General features: G+C 38.0%; 1 protein-coding gene across 2 annotated transcripts in view; it reads left to right on the plus strand.

Moving 5' to 3' along the window:
* Nucleotides 1-13118, plus strand: part of MTA3 (metastasis associated 1 family member 3) — a 194694-nt gene that overhangs the window by 167099 nt on the left and 14477 nt on the right. For both annotated transcript variants that reach the window (XM_074204684.1, XM_074204676.1), the window contains exon 16: nucleotides 1165-1311. In XM_074204684.1, the coding sequence (XP_074060785.1) occupies nucleotides 1165-1311 (147 nt within the window). The remainder of the gene's footprint in view (nucleotides 1-1164; nucleotides 1312-13118) is intronic.

A 13118-nucleotide genomic window follows, 5' to 3' on the forward strand; every position in this document is an offset into this window, starting at 1 on the left:
CTCCTTCCATGTAATTTACAAAATTATTTACATGTATTATTTCACTTGATTCTCATAACTTCATGAGGTGGGTGGTATTTATAATCATTGATGAGGAAGCTGAGGCAAAGAGACGAAATGAAAAAAGAGTAGAAAACTTAGCTTTGCTAATTAGTTTCGATATTTGGCCTTATTGAGATCATTTATGTACTGGCCTTAGAGTCCTCATAAAAAATGAGTTCTACAATGTCCCTCACAGCACTAAGTCCTTTGCTCCTGTGGGAAGGAGTCCTTTGGAATAGTTTATCCTTGGTACTCTTTCTATTTCCCCACGCTCACCAGAATGGTTATAATCTACAGATGAAGTTGTAAAATGGTGACTAGTACACCTTGAAAGTTTGATTTAAAGTATACAAAGGAAGGGGCGACTAGCTGGCGTAGTGGATAAAGCACCGGCCCTGGAGTCAGGAGAACCTGAGTTCAAATCCGGTCTCAGACACTTAATTACCTAGCTGTGTGGCCTTGGACAAGCCACTTAACCCTGTTTGCCTTGCAAAAAAAAAAAAACCTAAAAAAAAATAAAATAAAGTATATAGAGGAAAATATTGTTAGTCATACCTTTTAGGGGGTTTTTCTTGGAGGTATATATTTCCTAGAAGTTTGCTGATTTCTATGTCCTTGCCATGCTTCTAGAAGTTGAGTGCCCTTTTCCTTTAATAAGATAAATATTTTGAGTGACCTCAAATGACTGTTTTGTATATAGTCCCCACACAAGACTCAGTTCTAGGGGGTGACTAGGTGGCGCAGTGGATACAATGCCAGCCCTGGAGTCAGGAGTACCTGGGTTCAAATCCAGCCTCAGACACTTAGTAATTGCCTAGCTGTGTGACCTTGGGCAGGCCACTTAACCCCATTTGCCTTGTAAAACAACAAACAACAAACAAATAAATAAATAAATACTCAATTCTAGCACTTAGGAGGAGAACCAGCCCTTTTTAGATAAATAGAACCATGGTAACCAACACTTGAAGTAGATTCATTATGCATTGCCTTGATAATTACTCTGGTGCATAAGGAATTGACTTTCAGATCATTAGAAAATGTGATTTGTACCTAGTCAGCTAGAATGTATAGATACTTTAATAACTTGTTACTTCTTGAAAAATCCTTATTTCTTGTCAACAGAGATCCATCCTGCAAAAAAACCAAATGTACTAAGATCTACGCCAAGCCTGCAAAGCCCATCCACTAAGCGTATGCTTGCCACCCCAAACCATGCATCACTGAGCATCCTGGGAAAAAGAAATTACAGCCATCACAATGGCCTGGATGGTATGTAAGCCTCATGTTACATGGAGACAAATAATAGTCTGAGATTTTTTTCTTCCTTGCTGGATTTCCCATCTTGAGAAATGAATCACAGATATGTTACTCCCATTCCTGGTATCTTGTCCAAGCATACCATAAATGCAAAGAGATGGAGAATTTGCCCTTACTGTAGCAATTCAGTTTAGTCCAGCGATATGCCTCCAATTCACTTTAAAGGTGTGACACACTTTTTCACTTATGCCCTGATTTGGATAGTTTGTATGAGTCATTTAAAATAGATTTGCTTTTCCTGCCTGCGAATGTCCTCTTCCATAGTCATGAAAGCAAGGAAAAAGGCTATTTAAATCAGTTTCCTTTAACAAATGTGATGATTTTACCTTGTATCTGAGTAATCCAATGAATTCAGAGGGATCCTTCTATATTATAGTGATCACTTTGTGGTTTGTGCTTGCCCCTTTCACATTTAAGCTGAGCTTCTTTGGTACTTTACTGGATGACATGTAACTAGGAGATCTACTTGGGAAAACTTGGACCCAAAGGCTGTGCCTTTCATGTTAATAAAATTGTGTTGTATAAATGCAAGACCAAACTAATGAAAAATGGAAAGACCTGGATTATAGTGTGTCAACTTTAGTATCATAGTACCTGAGTTAGATTTGTCTTTAATGATTTTCTTCAGTGGGAATTGAATTATATTTTGTTCCTAAATTGCAAATGTATCTGGAATAAATCAACCAGAAAATACATTATATATTTCAGAAGTCTTTGAGTTTACAGCTGTCATGGTTATTTAAGTGTTCATATGTTTTTATGAAAGTCTGTTCCAAGACTTTTCATGCCTTGTTGAGGTCTAAACTCAGTGACAAGAGGTCACATAGGAAACCCCATGGGGAAAGTTTTCTGTAGAAATGTTTTCTTCCACTTGTCTGCCAAGTTTTGATGGTGGTAGTAACGACTGTGGTAGTGAACATTTGGAAGAGGTGGGTAGGAAACTGCTCTTAAATCTTTGGCCTCCAGTGCTATAAATATACTATTGAAGGATACAGACCATTTTTCAGCCCTTATATATTCATCCTTTGAGCTTTTGCAGAATCATATACCTGCTCACCAAAATCATCACCAACTGTTACCACAATAATCAAGATCTCAACTATAATGTGCCTATCAGTGGTAAATAAAGCCTTAGGAAAGGTCAGAATCAAGGACCTTGTAAATTAAAATTTTATCTGATTCTTATTTATCGCAAACCTTTCCTGTTTAAGTATTTAGTCTTTTGGGCCCAAGAAACTTTAGACATTTGGGGTATTTGCCATAAGAAATCATATCTTTTATTTTATTTTATTTTAGATTTTTTCAAGGCAATGGGGTTATAATAAACACAGAAGTTGATGAGTAGAACAATACCTGTTAACCTGGATGGTAAGGAAACCATCTCTGGATAAGGCAACAATATCATCTTAGTACCATTCCTGGCATTTCCACTCATCCATCAAATATTATTGCCATCCTGGGTCTTGCTGTCATCTGGTGTGACTCTTCTTGCTTCCATTTTCTTTCTTAAGGGAGAGTGCAAATAAAGTAGTGCTTTATACAAATAAGAGATGCTACTCCTTTAGAGAAGAACTAATCTCGCATCAGTTTTCAGCTTGTGAAACAACTTCTCTCTTTATCTGAATAATTAAAGTCAGTTCCCCATCTCCTCTTACCACTTACAGAAGGATTCAGAGAAAACAGGGTTCTGACACAGAATTTCCACATTCCCAGAGAACTGAGATACCTCTCCCTGGACCTAGACATGAAAGACCACAGTGACTTTTTCTGAAAGCCACAGTGACTCAATTAAGGGAACAATAATAGAATGTGCTGATAGGACTGAACATAGAAATCCTGGTTCATGGGGTTCTACCATCCTTTTTGGGGGGAACCATGCTACATTGCTTGATGATAACTTATACCCCATAAACAGAAGTCTTCTAGTCAGATCAACAGCACCAACTTTAGTCATGGTTGATTTTTAGAAAAGTCTACCGATGAACTAAATTCAGAAGAGAGAAGTACCAGCTGATGAAAACTGTTTCAGTTCTATAATTCCCACCACTTTGCTTGCTTGCCTTAACCACCCAGATAGTCATGCTTCCTCTCACCTGGGCTATTTTGGCAATATCTTTACTCTGTAGCATATTTTTCCATAGGAAAAGTGATTTTTTTCCCTAGAATCATTCATAAAGTCAGTCTTTTCAACATATGTATTGGAGACAGGAATGAAGAGGAATAAAAACTACAATAAGCTGTTCCTTGATCATCAGAGAATGATAGATACAGAGTGATAAAGGAACTTTCAGATCTCCTTTAAGGTGAATGAAGTTGAAAACCAGAAAGTTTAAACGACTTAACCATAGTAAGTGGAAAAATCAGGGTCACCTGTCTCTAGAACCAGATCTCTTTCCATGGTGTGATAACTGTCTTGGAACCAGACAACAAATGGAAACTTTATTCCTTTAGGAAAGTAAAATAAGTTTTTATTTTTTTGAAAATTATAGTCATAAATATCTAATTATTCTATAATTGAGGAAACCCGGACCTCAGGAGGTTGTGCCTTGATCAGAATCACAGTGTCAGAGGCAGAATTTGAACCCAAGTCAGTGCTTTTTTGATAGTACAACTTTATACTTAGATTCTACTTGGAGTTTTTCCTGCAGTGATATGGAAAAGGTAGCAATTTGTGTCTTGACTGCAGCCATAGACTCAATATATGTTGAGATATGGTACTTTTTGACTCTATAAAGTTGATCCTAAACCTTATTCCAACCTACTATACTACACTACATTGCTCCTCTGAAAATCTTGGAACAGCAACCAATTGTCAATAATCCAGAGGCAATAGAAAAGATACATGACAAGTATACAAATGGATTAGTATGTTCTTATGGTATTACTGATTGACTTCTTCCTGGAAGAAAGAAGGTTGAAGGCATTTAGGAAGAATAAAAAATGAATTCAGAATATGAATGTCTGGGGATCTGTACTGAGTCAAAAAGAGATGGGTCAGTCCCTCCCTCTTTAAGGGTGTGGAATATGTATAACTATTAAGGAAGCCCACCCAGGGATAGCCTTCATGAAAAGGATGTAGATAAATACATACAGAATTAAAATGATATAAATTAATTTGTGCCCATATCAGTGAGACAATTTTCATTTAAATTCCAAAATATAGAATGTATATGTTTAGAGATGCATGTCACTATGAACTGTGGTCATATGAAAGTACATATATGTGTATTGTAGCTCTGTGTGTAGGAAATTTGTGAGTTTATGATATGTGTAATCAAATGAGTTATGTTCATCCATGTGCTAAGCATTTAGTATCTTTTATTTCAGCAATGCCCCAGATCATTTATAGTCCTTCTTAAGGAATAATTTCCTCAACCCTTTCCTCATTGCACCCCTTTCTCCAGATCTATATGTCTGTCCTAGATCCTATCACTCCATATACTAAAGTCCTGGTGAAAAGGATCTAGTCAATGTAATATTGAGGAGAAGGAAGAGCGAAAAGACATTTAAGAAGTGAGACATAAAGTTTTATCTGAAAATTGAACTCTTTTTTTTTTTATTGGTACACATATATACTAAACATATTTTTGTGCTGCTTTATTAACTGTCTTCCGTTACAATATATCTATCAAGGAAATTATAATAGAGGCTTAGTTTATCTAGGGCTATTTGTGTTGGTATATTTATCATTATTAATTGGTAAGGCAAAGGTAATAGTAATGTCCATTAAAGGAAATTTCCTTTGAAATGTAAGAAAATTACTTTTCTCTTGGACTTTTTTTCCCATTTCTCCTCTTTTCCTTATTCCAAAGAAGGAAGAATAGGAGAGCCATGGGCTATAGATTTTTATCTACGTTTAGGACTCCCCTCATTCTCCTGTTTTTTCCCCCCTGACTTTCTTAATAAAAAGAAAGGGAAATTAGGAAGAGATTCAAATGGGGAAGAGGTGGTATTGAACTATCTAGTGAATTCACACCCATTACATTTCTATACTTTTTTACTTTTTAAAATTTAATATTTATTCTCATTTTGTACAAATAATTTTTTTTGTTTTGTTTTGATTTTTTAGGCTTTTGCAAGGCAAATGGGGTTAAGTGGCTTGCCCAAGGCCACACAGCTAGGTAATTATTAAGTGTCTGAGACCAGATTTGAACCCAGGTACTCCTGACTCCAAGGCCTTTGCTTTATCCACTACTCCACCTAGCCACCCCGAAATAATGTTTTTTTTATATATTAATAAAATATTCTTGTTTAAGCGTAAACAAAATACCCCCTCTCCCCAAAAAATATAGACTTGCTGAGCGCTAGAGTAAAGGGGAGAGAAAAAAATTAAAATTTAAAAAATAATAGTAATAATTGTAGGTATGGCCAGGTGGCGCAGTGGACGGAGCACCAGCCCTGGAACCAGGAGAACCGAGCCCATATCCGGCCTCATACACCCAACAATCACCCAGCTGTGTGACATGCAAGCCACCTGAACCCCACTGCCCTGCAAAAACAAACAAACAAAAAAGACCCAAAATAAAATAGTAATAATAGGGGTGGTTGGGTGGCAGACAGAGCACTGGCCCTTGAGCACTGGCCCTTGAGCCCTGGAGCACCCGGGTCCAAATCTGGCCTTAGATACCCAATGGTCACTCTGCTGTGCGGCCCCAGGCAGGCCACCCAGCCCCATTTGCCCTGCACCCCCCCAAAAATAATAATAATAATAAATGTGCTTCAGTCTGTGTTCCAACACCACCAGCTCTGTCGCGGGTGGATCACATTCTTTAGGATAAGTCCATCACAAAAGTTACTTCCATATTTTTCCACTGTTGCCATTGCTGATTGCAACTCCCTCCTTTCATATTTCTCCACTACCACGTACTATATTTTCTCTCTCCTTTCACTCTGACTCTGCTGTAGGGTCACTGAGTGCCGTAGCAAACAGATCCCTGGTCCTGGGGCCAAGAAGCCCTGAGCCCCCATACCACCCCTTAGGCCCAGAATCCACCTGGCCCTATGGTCCTGGGCAGGCCTTCCAATCCCAGCCCCTTGCAAGAAGTAAAAAAGGAAAATGTGTTATATCTGACCACTCTCCCCCCATGGCCCATCCTCTTCTCCATCACTCACATCCCCATCCCTTCCCCCTGCTCCCCCCCTCCTTCTTACTCCAGATGTCTATACCCCATTGAGTATATTTGCTGTTTCCTCTCCTAGCCATCTCTGATGAGAGCAAAGGTTCCCTCATTCCCCCTTGCCTCCTCCCTTCCATAGCATTGCAATAGCTCATTGTGATAAAGAAAAATCTTACTATATGAAACATCTTAGCCTATTCCTCCTCTCCTTTTTCTTTCTCCCATTACATTTCCCTTTTACCTATTGATTCCATTTTTATAACACAGTATATCTTCAAGTTGTTTTCTCCTGTATTTCATCTATAAAAGCACCTTCTACCTGCTCTCTTAATTGAGAAGGTTCATATGAGTATTGTCAGTGTCATTTTTCTATACAAGAATACATGCAGTTCATCATCATTAAGTCCCTTATATTTTCCCCTTCTCCTCCACTCTCTATACTTCACCTGAGTCCTGTATTTGAAGATCAAATCTTCTGTTCAGCTCTGGCCATCCCAACAGGAACATTTGAAATTCTTCTGGTTCATTGAAAGTCCATCTTTTTCCCTGGAAGAGGACATTCAGCCTTGCTGGGTAGTTGATTCTTGGCTGCATTCTAAGCTCTTTTGCCTTCTGGTATATTGTATTCCAAGCCCTACGAGCTTCCAATGTAGTTGCTGCTAAGTCCTGTGTGATCCTGACTGCAGCTCCACGATATTTGAACTGTGTCCTTCTGGCTGCTTGTAATATTTTCTCTTTGACTTGGGAGTTCTGGAACTTGGCTATAATATTCCTAGGGATTGGTTTTTTAAGATCTCTTTCTCAGGGAGATCAGTGGATTCTCTCCATTTCTATTTTGCCTTCTTCTTCTAGGATATCGGGGCAATTTTCCTGTAGTAATTCTTTGAAAATGATGTCAAGGCTCTTTCTTGATCATGACTTTCAGGTATTCCAATAATTTTTTAATTATCTTTCCTAAATCTGTTTTCCATATCAGTTTTTTCAATGAGATGTTTCACATTTTCTTCTAATTTTTCATTCTTTTGGTTTTGAAGCATTGAGTCCTGATTTCTCGTAAATTCATCAATCTCCCTGAGTTCTATTCTTTGTCTGAAGGATTTTTTTTTTTCCTCAGAGAGCTTTCTTTTCTCTTTTTCCATCTGGCCAATTTTCCTTTTTAAAGCATTCTTCTCCTCAATAACTTTTTGAACTGTTTTATCCATTTGACCTAAACTGGTTTTTAGCATGCTATTTTCTTCAACTTTTTTTGGATTTCCTTGACTAAGCTGCTGACTTCATTTTCATGTTTTTCCTGCATCTCTCTCATTTCTTTTCCCAGTTTTTCCTCTATCTCCCTCATTTGATTTTCAAAGTCGTTTTTGAGCTCTGTCATAGCCTGAGCCCAATTTCTGTTTTTCTTGGGAGTCTTTATTTAGATGCAGGAGCTTGTGCTTCCTCATCTTCAGACTGGGTGCTTTTATCCTTCTTGGGCTCACAGGCAAAATGTTTCTCAATGGTGTTCCTCTTATTTCTCTGCTGGCTCATTTTCCCAGCCTGGGCCTGGTTTGGGGTGCTTCCTGAGCTTTTGGGACACTCCCACAAGGGTCTCAGTGTGTGAGGTTCTGTCTTCCCTCCTGGTCTGTCAATGACCATAAGCGCCCCCCTCTGCTATGGGGCTGAGGTGGGGGGGGCCCTGCTGCTCTTCTGGGGGGGGGGTCTGGACTGTGATCAGGATCTGAATGCGGTCAGAACCCCAGAGTCCTCTTCCAGGGGCAGAGCTGGGCAGTCTTTCTCTTCACTCCCCTCCCTAGGCTCAATGGGCTCATGCCCTGGGGGCTCCTGCTCACGGTTCCGCCTGCTCACGTTTCTGTCTGCTTCTGTTAACTGGATCTGGGCTGCTGCAAGACCACTGTTGCTTGCTGTGTGCCCTGAGGGCTGGGCTTCACGTGCTCCCTCTGGCAGAGGTTCCCTCCCCAGTTCCCCCAAGTTGTGCCCAGTGCTCCCTGGGGCATAGGTCAGGAAATTCCCCCGCTGCTGTGAGCCGCACCCTGGGGCTGCCTCCGGGAGGCTGAAGTTCTTTCCCTCTGGCAGGCCACCCCTCCGACCCCGGGGAGCAGAGCCTTTCTGCTCTTTTCCAGGTTACCTTGAGTAGGAGAACTGCCTCACTGGATCCCTCTGTGGGTTCTGTCTCTCGAAAATTTAGTTAGAGTCCTTAGTTCATAAGTTTTATGAGAGAGCACCTAAGAGATGTTCCTCTCTTGTCACATCTTGGTTCCGCCCCCTTTTTACTTTTTTTTTTTAAATTTTCAGTACTACCTTTTATCTCAATTATGTCTTGGGCCTAATTCAAGGAAGGAGAGTTTCTTAGACACCTTACCAGATTGAGGGGAAATTAATTATCTGTTAAAATCATGGTAGAAGCTGATGACATTTATATTTCATCTGACTCAGTATTTGAAATTGTATTGATGATGAGTTGGAAAAGTTTTCAATAAATAGTATTTTTTTCAGGAAATATTAATTACTGTTTTTTTTTTAGTATATTTGACTTTTCATACAAAAGAATCATCTTCATATAGGATCAGTAGTTTTCCAATTTTTTTTTCCCTTATTTCATATATCAGGTTTTCCAGCCCTTAATTCTTCCCTTTTTGTAGGAAGACATATTATTACTATCTACTCTCCATAAGATCATGCATGTGCCTTAGTTCTGAAATCAGTTATTCAACATCTCAAACTTCTGGCATCTCACTTCCAGGAAACTGGTAACAGCAAGTGATGCTTTGCCAGTGAACAAACTCTGGGGATACATATGCTGTCCTTGTGAATCCCAGCAGGAATAGATCAGTAGGAACAGCTGATAGCACTGTTCTTTCTGTTCAGGCCTGGGTTGCCTTCTGTCACAATTTTTATGCCATTTCAACAGACACAAAGGATTTCCTGACTTTAGAAATTTGAAATACTGTTTAGAGAAAACTATCAAACCTTATTCAAATGAGCAAAGAAAACTGCTCTGGACATGGCTTTGACAACCCTTTATTGATACCTAACCTGGTTAAATCAAAGTGTTTCTTATTGTTTAGAAATGGGCAGTTATATTTCCAGGGCTTACTGAATGTGAAGCCATGTATCAGAGTAGAGGGGCACTTAGATATATCCCCAGGGCTAGCTATTATCTAAGGGCAGTTTTGTTCTCTAAAGTTGCTGAGGCGTGAGTAAAAATGGGTGATGGAGAGAAGATGTATTAAATAATCTGCAATGCTTTCCAGGAGTGTTCTGGGATAATACCACATTGACCATCCAAGGACAGATCATTAGGTTTCTCATGAAGAAATCAACCCAGACCACAATGATTTTGTTCCTTTTGGAGGTACCCTATCCTGGACTTGTGAACATGAACATAGTCATCTCTGTTAAGTATGTAAACAGTTTAAACATTCATTTATCTGCATACTATACAAGGAGCTCATGGGAGAATAACACAGGTCTCAGAGGGCATGTTAATATTCATAACTGAATACCAACCTTTTCTTTTTGCCTGAACGCCTAGTTGTATTTGGTCATTAGTTACTAGATTTGGTCATGAGTTACTAGAATGTGTCACAGAAAACACGTGAAATCTAGAGAAGCATTGTTGCCTTATCCTTAAATCTTTTGTATCTCAGTATTTCTCTGGATATAAACCATTGTTAAAAGGAGGTGATTCTTAGAATATCTAAAACAAGACAGATTCAGAAAGAGAGGACAGAACGTTTTTGTTTTCAAAGGAGTGGCCTTTAACTGTAGGAGGTTTGACCTGTCCCGAAGAATAACAGACCTGGGTTGTACTGAGAGAGGCTTCTCCATACTCTGCCAAGGAGATTTGGTGGAACTACTTTCCATTTTGTTGGGAACCTGTCTCTCCCCAGCTATTGTACCCAAGAAATCACTGTGGATATTTAAAATTGATTTGATTTCTGCCTTGCTAATCTGATGCCTACATTTTAAACAAGAACAATAAACAATTATCCTTTAGAAAGTGTGTGTACTTATCTACATATATACACACACATGCACACATACAAAAGAAGACATGGGAACATTAGTATTTAAAAATTCTCAGAAAGTGCCAACCATAGAAATTAATTGATTTAATCTCCCTGCTGAGCCATCCAAATAAGTAAAGTGGCATCTCATAAGTTTGGACCCCTAGGGTGCTAGAAGGATTTGTCAAAGTATGGAAAAAAATGAAGCGATGTGAAGACTTTCTGACTCATTTTAAGCCCCTGAGCCTTTGTAAGATTCTCTTCTGTACAATTTTGTTTTCTTTCTATTTTTCCATTCTGGATGATGAGCACTCATAAAACATCTAAATTGTATAAAATGTTCTGAAAAGCTCTTTCAGAAGTTTGGTTCGCTTTAAATTTAGAGACCGTATATTATTCTTGTTAGTGTATTGGCAATACAGTCTCCATAAAGCAATAAATAGTCCTTACCATAAAGACTTACATTATATTGGGGTCTGAACTAGGCTTTTGGAGGGGGGTGAGGGGGGTGAGGTTGCCATATGAGAAAATATTGAGTTATATTCTTTAGTTTGAAAAACTTTAAGACTAAGAATGGACTCCCATCAAAACCCATAAAATCAGGAATGGTTAGGTGAAAACAATTATTCAACAAATCCTGAAGTACTAGAATAAGGCAGTACCCTTTGAAACTTGAACATGGTATATTTGGATAAATGAAAGGAAGTAGTATTTTCACACAATGGGTAATAAAAAAAAAAGGAAGCCCTTTTTTCTAAGAGGTATACTGGTAGGAAATACAGCTGAACTTTTAAAGTATTGAATAAGTTTCTGAACAAAAAGATCATGAATGGCTCCTAACAGAAAATGAATTATATCTTACTTTTAAAGTTGATTTCAAGGAGCACAACTGTACTCTTTCATGGTACGTCCCTTGAACCTGCCTTTTTCAGTAGAGTACTGAGGTGCGTGAACCCTTACTTGGGTTCCAAAGGCATTGCCTTTATCATAAATTGTATTAGCATGTTTAGTAATTGCTTGACTCTTTTCTGACTGATTTCTCTTAAGGTGTATGCTTCTGACTTGAGGATAATCTTTATCAAAACCACCACAGAGACAGAAATATTATTAATAATATCATTGGAGTTCACTACCTGAACAAAAGAAATAGATTTGAAATTCAGGAAACAGCACGACCTGGCACAGAAGCATGATATATTAGTGATAGGGGGCTTCAATCATTTGAGCATCTGTTAGAGATTACATTGTCTTCCTCTAAACAGCAGCTAATAGTTTTTTGATTTGCCTTAATTATCATTTCATCCCTTTTTGTTTATTCTTTACACAATTAAGTTTTTTAAATAACTTAAGGGGCAGCTAGATGGTGCAGTGGACAGAGCACCAGCCTTGGAGTCCGGAGTACCTGGGTTCAAATCCGACATCAGACACTTAATAATTACCTAGCCGTGTGGCCTTGGCCAAGCCACTTAACCCCATTGCCTTGAAAAAAAAATCTAAATAAATAAATTTAAGGCAATGGGGTTGCATGACTTGCCTATGGTCACACCACTGGGCATTTATTAAGTGTCTAAGACTAGATTTGAACTTAGGTTCTCCTGAATCCAGGGCTGATCTAGCTGCCCCCCCACTAAGTCTTATTAATGTTTTGTTTTGGTTTCCATTTCCTCCACTCTGAAAGAACTCATGTAACAAAATAAAATTTTAACTAAAACTAATAATTCATTACCTCATCTGAAATTGCAGACATTCCACTTCCTTAAAAGTTGCAAAACTCTGTTTTTTAAAAATAGTTTTTAATTTTCAGTTCCATATGCTATTCCCCTATCCCTCTTCTACCCAGTGAGAAAACAAGAAATGCATTACCTATTATACATATACAGTCACACAAAACATTTTCATGTTAGCCATGTTATTAAGAAAAAGAAAAGAGAATGTTTCATCTGCATTCTTTAATTTTTCTATTTGGAAGTAGATAGCATTTTATATTATCAATCCAAGTTGTAATGGATTATTGTATTGATCTTTCACAGCCAATTTTCCTTACAATATTGCTGTTACTACATATATTATTTTCCTGGTTCTGCTTACTTTACTTTGCATCGCTTCATATAGGTCTTACCAGGTTTTTCTATAACCTTCACCTTCCTTATTTGTTATAACACAATAGTATTCTATCAGATTCATATAACATAACTTGCCCCATTCTCCAATTAATGATTATCCTCTCATTTTCTAATTCTTTCTTAGCATAAAAAGAGCTACTTATAAATATTAAGTCCCTTTTTGACTCTATGCAAAAAAAATGTATATGTTTCATTCCGCACCTTAAAGCCTTCATCTCTGTCAGGAAGAGGATAGTATGACTTATCATTCCTCAGGAACAGTGAATGGTTATTATATTCATCATAGTTCCTAGAACTTTAAAAATTGTTTGTCTTTACGGTTTTGTTAATATATATATAAATTGTTTTCCTGGTTCTTTTCACTTCAGTCTTCATTAGTTTATAAAAGTCTTTAAAATTTTGTCCTTCAAAAAGTAGAGGGGAAAAAAATCCAGCAAGGGAAAGTTTCATTCTAGATTCATTCAGTCATCTGAATGAATTATTAAGGAACGACTCCATCATTAAATCATTCTCTT

Source organism: Macrotis lagotis, chromosome 1 (assembly GCF_037893015.1).
Source record: "Macrotis lagotis isolate mMagLag1 chromosome 1, bilby.v1.9.chrom.fasta, whole genome shotgun sequence".
Lineage (NCBI taxonomy): Eukaryota > Metazoa > Chordata > Mammalia > Peramelemorphia > Peramelidae > Macrotis > Macrotis lagotis.